The sequence below is a fragment of the Morus notabilis genome, unplaced genomic scaffold (assembly GCF_000414095.1).
Source record: "Morus notabilis unplaced genomic scaffold, ASM41409v2 Scaffold285, whole genome shotgun sequence".
Taxonomy (NCBI): domain Eukaryota; kingdom Viridiplantae; phylum Streptophyta; class Magnoliopsida; order Rosales; family Moraceae; genus Morus; species Morus notabilis.
In genome coordinates this window covers 503649-510671 of record NW_010363065.1, presented here as the reverse complement: position 1 = coordinate 510671, position 7023 = coordinate 503649, and the positions used below count along the sequence as shown (strand labels likewise).

Genomic DNA, 7023 nt, shown 5'->3' with positions numbered 1-7023 from the left:
AATATATATATATATATATATATGTATTTATAGCATTGACAAACTAAAGCAATCACATGCTAATTCATATTACACTAAGTTGACTTTACGTTTTTCTTAATTCTTATTTATTTTACTGATTTGAGTTTTTAATTTTAATTTTATTACAGTTAAAAAGTCTCACAAAAAATCATATCTAATTTTTTTTATTATAATAAAAATATCTCACATAAAATTAAATCTGAATTTAAATTAAAAACTCAAATCAATAAACTATAACTATCACAAAATGAACAAAAGAAGGCAAATGTATTTCCTAATAGATTTAGCTATTAGCCACATGGAAATCTTCTTAAGCTCGACATGTGAATTGCTCCAAGGTATCTCCCATTAAATGGGCTTGCTTCAGAAACGTACAAAATTCACATTTTGTGTCGTTTTTTTTTTTTAAAAAAAAAAATTCTTTTTATCAATTACTTTTCAAAATTCTAATAAACTAAACAGAATCTTCAATGCAAAAAGCGTGGTCGGTAAGAGGTAAACTAATCAGTGTGATCGGCACGTGGGAAGCCCAAAAGGCCGATGGGCCGGTGATCAAGGATCCTAAAACACCTCCGCTGTTAACGGTCAAATAATATATAGCCGTTGAGAAGACTCAGCTTTTTTTTAAATATTCAAATCTTCCTGACAATGCCCACAGCATAACGCAATAGAAATGGAACAATATTTAATGGAACATGAACAACTTGTGGTTGGGTTCTCTAGGAAGATTACTAACAAACCCAGATTAAAAAATAACCTTTTTCTGCTTGAAAAGCTGAAGAAAATAAGAACCCAATAGGTAATTTTTTTTCTCGTTTGTTTATTTATAATTAAAAATAGATGAGAGAGTTTTTCTATGGAGTCTATGTTAAAAAAATCAATTTCTAACCATTAAATCTGATTAAAATCATATTAAATTAAAAAAATATATAGAATAAATAGTTTTAATATAAATTTTATAATTGAAAACAGAAACTTTTCGTTATGGTTATTTTTTAAGACCTACGAGAGAAACTCCTAATAAATAAACTCCATGTTAAGAAACATCTAAAAGTTGCAATTATTTTATAGGATCATGCTGGTTTTAGTGTCCATTAAATTAAGGGCATTGGAAAGTCGCAATTACACAATGTGAAAGGAATTTGGGAACAGCCTGTATTTTATCTATGAGAAGAGTATTTTTAATCCCAAAAAAGACAGCCAAAGTTCACTAAGCCTCATTCGTTTCGATGATTCGAGTTTAAAATTTGAGTTGAGATGTGATTGTATGTGAGAGTTTTTTACTGTAGCAAAAAAAATTAGATGTGATTGTTTGTGAGAGCTTTTTACTGTAGCAAAACTCAAATTCTAAACTCGAATCAGCGAAACGAACGAGGCCTAATTAATCACTACTAACTTGAAGTAACATGACAACTCTTAAAATATTGATATTTTCTACTTATCAATCATTACATATATATTAAATCTAATTAAAAAATAACATAAATATGATAGTTGATAAACATATAAGATTGATGTTCTAAAAAAAAACCCAAAAAAAATCTCTTAAAATTAACCTTTTAACAAAATATACTACTAAAGGTTGAAGAGACCATAAAAGGTGCATGGCTTAACAAATGATTACACCCAAGTAATTACCCCGCTAATCTGTCTGACACTGTCTAAGCTAAATAGTAATGGAAGATTCTGATATAATTGTTCACAGTTTTAACTGTCGCATCTAATCTAATGATCATCATTACAACAAGAAAGACTAAAGATTAGCTAACTTGGAAGCCAAGTCTCGTGTTAATCAAAACTCTTCTGTCATTTTCCGCTTTTGGGATTTATTTCATTTTCAAATTTCTTCCAATTAGACCCGTCATTTGTTAAACCAAAAGGAAAAGAAAAAAAAAAGTTTCACATTGATTAACCCATTACTTGCTGTTTTTCATATATCAAACAAGGAAAAAAAAAAAACAAAAACTGTTATTCACTGGTAACTGGTAAGCTCGTTCCTGTGCCACGTAGACACCACCACTTGGCACTATTACTACGTGGAACGAAACCCATTACTTGCTGGCGTGTAACCACTTATATCTACATGGCAGACCTCCATGTTTATCCCACAAAATTCTCTTTTTTCATCTCTTTTGGATTTTTTTTTTTCATAGCGAAACTAAAATATTTCATGAATTATACTGATTTATTATAGGATCCTACTTCTACGTTAACAATTAAATTTGATTAAAATAAAAAAGAAAAAAAGAAAAAAAATGAAAAATAGAGAATTTATTTCTAAAAGTGTTTGAGTCTCGACTTTTATTCTTTATTCTTGATAAAGATTCTTTTATTAGTGTAATTATTTAACTAAAAAGGATATTAATCAAGAGTAAAGAATAAAAATTCTGACCGATACACTTTTAAAGAGTATTTATCAAGATTACCTAAAAGACAAATATAATTTCTCATACATATTTGACAATTAAAATCGAAGACAGTAATACTTTATTTTATGGATTAATTCCACAAATAGTCTTAAAGTTTATCCTCAATTATACTTTGGTCTTTAACTTTTAAAACATCTCAAAATTGGTCTCTGAGATTTTATTCTGATTCAATTTTGATCCTTTATTTAACTAGTTGTTAAATATTTGATGTAATTAGTGTAAATTAGAAGCCAAAATTAGAAACAATTTAAATTTAAGGACAATATGTCGAAATTAAGAATTAACATTAGAAATTGCTAAAATTTAGAGACAATGTGTAGAAATTAAGAATTAAAATTAGAAATTGCTAAAATTTAGAGACAATATGTAGAAATAACTTTTTATTTTTTGTATCGTTGTAGTCCCTAAACTCTTGATGTTTCTAATTTTAGTCTTTAAGTTTTACAAATTTTGTCAAATATTTAACATCTAGCTAACGAAAAAACTGAAACTGAGAGAAATAAAACTTCAAAAATTAATTGTGAGACGTTTTAAAAGTCTGAAATTAAAATAAAATTAAAAGTAATAAGACGTTTGGTTAATGGATTTAGAATCATGATTCAGAACCATTCTCGATTTACGTGTGTTTTTTGTGAGATAAAATACTGTAGCGAGTTACGAACCATAATTCGAACCATGGCACGAATCCTTGAACCAAACGCACTCTAAATCTCAAGGATCATCTTTGAAATTAACCCTTATTTTTTAAGTTGTACCATAAAATCTCCTTTATTGTATATTGTCAATAGTTCTCGTAAGTAATATAAAATGTACTATTATAGTTATTAATTTTTTTAATTAATAAAATAATTTCAACAATATAAACAAAAGCAGTGTTCTTGAAATATCGTTTTAGTGCTTGGATGCCTTTCCTTTTTATCTATTTTTTTAATAAGCTTTCCTTTTTATTTTTTTAATTATTATTTTGCTTTGAATTTTCCCACAAAAAATTTCTTCCTTAAAAATAAACGTATCTAACATTTCAGCGGCTTTCTTCTCAAAAAAAAAAAAAAAAAAAAAAAACTTTTCAGCGGCTTGATCCAACGGTTCGCGTTTCATCACAATCAACTCCTCTCTTCCTCTATATATGTGCTGAGTAACTCTTTACAAGTCTCATTCTTCTTCAGCAGCTCTCTCTGGAACCTTCACCGGAAAAACAGAAAACAAACTATATATATGTATATATATATATATTTCCGATTAAAAAGAAACATTTGAAAGAGAGAAATCATGGCGATGTACTCGGCGAATCCGAGCAACAACTGGATCCTTCCTCTGAAAGTCGTGTTGATTTCGACCGGAGTCCTTTCCATGGCGGTGGCTCTGAAGCTCTCAGTTCCCGTCGTCGTAGATTTCGTAGCTTCTGAAGTTCCTTCCTTCTGGAGCTTCGTCCTCTCATGGCTGAAGCCTCCTTATCTCTACGTCCTCATCAACGGCATCATCATCAGCATCGTCGCGTCGTCGAAGCTCCATCAGAAGCTCGAAGATCCGTCAACTTCGCCGTCGCATGTGGCCATTACTGCCGGCGAGGTCAAGATTTCCGGCGGAGAAGTGAGAACGGACTACGCGGTATACAGCGGCGTCGTTTTGACTGGCTACGGTTACGATCCTGGCGAGGTCGCGAAGGTCTCAGCTATGACAGCGGAGAGTGTGGTGTACGCACCGGCCGCGAGGGTGGTGGAAGCTAGTGTTTCGGCGGCGGAGAAGGAGGAGAGAGAAGAGGCGATCGTGGCGGCGTCGGAGAGGAACGGTTTGCAGAGGAAAGATTCTTCTCTGGAGTACTTTTTCCCTAGTGAGAACGAGAAACCGCCGGTTTCTGCGAGGTTTGGTCACCGAAAGGCTGTTAAAGCCAGTCCTGAAGGTACTCTCTCTCTCTCTCTCTCTCTCTCTCTCTCTCTCTCTCTCTCTCTCTCTCTCTCTCTCTCTCTCTCTCTCTCTCTCTCTCGTGTAGTTGGGGTTTTTCGCGTGACAAGTCGTTTGAAAATTTTTGAATTTTTCTAATACGGATTGGTTCGGAGTTGAGACCATTCGAACTTTCGGTGGTCAGAATTCAACACAATCGTTTCTTTTCCCGTTGTTCAAACCTAAATGGAAAACGACGATGGCAGAAGCGTAATTAAGTGAGGTTTTTTAAGGTCAATTTTTCTCATCTCCCTCTCACTGAGTGGTTCAGAGACCAAACCGTTGTACTTTCGGCGGTCAGATTTCCACACGATTCTTTCTTTTCCCATTGTTCAAATCTCCGTCGCCGTTTCGAAATTCGACCATTTACCGGCTGAAAATGTAGAACGAGCAAAATCGCAAAGCGGTTTTGAGGTCATTTTCTTTTTCTCTCTCTGTTTATTTTTTTTCCCCAAGAGTATCGAACATTCGGTAGTCATTGTTCCACGTGATTCTTTTCACAATGATGATGCCAAAAACGTAATTTAGTGATGTTTTTGAAGTCATTTTGTTCTCAGAGATGCGACCATCGGACTCTCGGTGGTCGGAGTTGCACACGATAATTATCACCACGACGACGGTGGCAAAAGCGTAAATAAGCGAGGGTTTTGAGGTCAATTTTTGTTTGTTTGTGCAGGAGGAGGGAAGGCATTGAGAGTATCGAAGCCGAAGAGGCAGGACACGCTGGAGAGCACGTGGAAGACGATAACGGAGGGCCGTCCGATGCCGCTGACGAGGCACCTCAAGAAGTCCGACACGTGGGAGTCGCACGTGCGGAGGGGAGGAGTGGGGATTCAGTCGCAGAATGACCAATCTACCCCTCCTCCGGCGAAGATGAAGAAGTCGGAGACCTTCGCCGACCGGAACCCCAACTCGTCGCTGAGTCCGTCCCCCGGGTCGGGGAAGCTGAGGAAGGAGCCGTCGCTGAGTCAGGACGAGTTGAACCGCCGAGTCGAGGCGTTCATCAAGAAGTTCAACGAGGAGATGAGGCTGCAGAGGCAGGAGTCGCTCAACCAGTACCAGGAGATGATCAGGCGTGGGGCCCATTAGAGGAGTAGGGAGGAGCGTCCAAGATCAGAGATCAAAAATTTTGATCTTCTTTTCGTTTTTGTTGTGTTGTGGTTGGTTGGGTTGTTCCTTTCCGATGGAGCTGGCCACGTGGCGGGAGGGGATTGGTTGGGGTTGTGTGAAATGGAAAGCTCAAGCTTTTTTTTTTTTTTTTTTTTTTTCATTTTCATTGGGAGAAAAAGGTTGATGTTGAGGTTAGAGGAGAACCATCATCATACATGTAGATCTAGAAGTGGTAAATTTTAACCATAAGTTTTTAATTTTTGTTTCGTTTATATGGAATGGGAAAAGTGATGATGAAACAAAAGGTTGTTCAAAAGCTTAGGAAATTCAAAAAGTTTCTCTTTCTAAATTCTTGTGAACAAATTTGTTATATATATATATATAATATATATGTGTGTGTGTGTGTGTGTGTTCTCAAACTCTCATATTTAAGATTGAAGGCCATGGCATGGTTACTAGGTATTATGAAAAGTGATAACATGGTTACATTTGGCATGATAGGATACGTTTTTTTTTTTTCTACCGGTGGAAAAAGATCATTAGCCATTAAACTAAATTTTGATGTAATTAATGGGTGTCTTATAAATGTCTTCTAAACTTCTTATGGTTTAGCAAATTACTCTTTAAATTTTTAATTTTGATAATCAACTCTTCAAGACTTGTAAAATTATTCTCATTTTTATTAAATTTTTTCAAATTTTTTTATTAGATTTAAGGAATTGAAAGATTTATGTTACATTAATATTAGGATGTTTAAATTTTTCGTTGAACGTATTTTCTTGATACTAATTTAATGATATATATTGTAATAATTTTACAAGTTGAAAGGAAAATTTTGTTAAAATTAAAAGTTTAGAAGGTAAATGTTAAAATCATAAAAGTTGAGGGAGTAAATGTGTCAAATATCTTAAAATTAAATTAAACACTTTAAAAGAATTGATTTAGAGTAGAGTAGTTGAAAGTATTATTATTATTATGCTGTGGATATAAATGACTTGTATTATCCTCAAAAGATATGAACGCGTTGCATTATTAGAATCAGTGCTGAAACTTTAGACGGGCCGCCCGTGACCACCGAAAAGTCTGAATTTTTGCCCGATGACCGAACCCGATCTGCCCGAAAATTCGGGCTGCCCGACCCAACCCAAAAATTCTCATGGACGGGCTTCGAGCAGAGGAAGCCTGCCCGTGCCCGGTCGGGCATCGGGCAGCCCGACCGGCTGCCCGAAATTTTTTTTTTATATTATATTTTTATGTTGTTGAAATAAGTATTTGTATAATTACAATGTGTAATTGTGTATATTACAATTTGAAATATGAAATGAACACACGACACGAACGAACTATATAAAAAAAATTACTTCTTCATTGATTTTTAAATTTGTAATTCATAATTGCCTCATTAAAAACCTTACCAAGAAAAACCCAATTGGGATAAAAACTTGGTAAGAAAAAAAGAGTGCAATCATTGTGGGACGAATTACAAATTTGATGAACTTACAAAGTCTATACAAGATTACAA

The 7023-nt window shown here is 34.4% G+C and overlaps 1 protein-coding gene across 1 annotated transcript; it reads left to right on the top strand.

The window, feature by feature from the left end:
• Positions 1-3608: 3608 nt before the first annotated feature.
• LOC21401714 lies at positions 3609-5812 on the top strand. Its single transcript, XM_010103490.2, has 2 exons — positions 3609-4350; positions 5068-5812. The coding sequence occupies exons 1-2, from the start codon at positions 3720-3722 to the stop codon at positions 5478-5480; spliced, it is 1044 nt and encodes a 347-aa protein (XP_010101792.1). The 5' UTR covers positions 3609-3719; the 3' UTR covers positions 5481-5812.
• The last annotated feature ends 1211 nt before the right edge of the window (positions 5813-7023 follow it).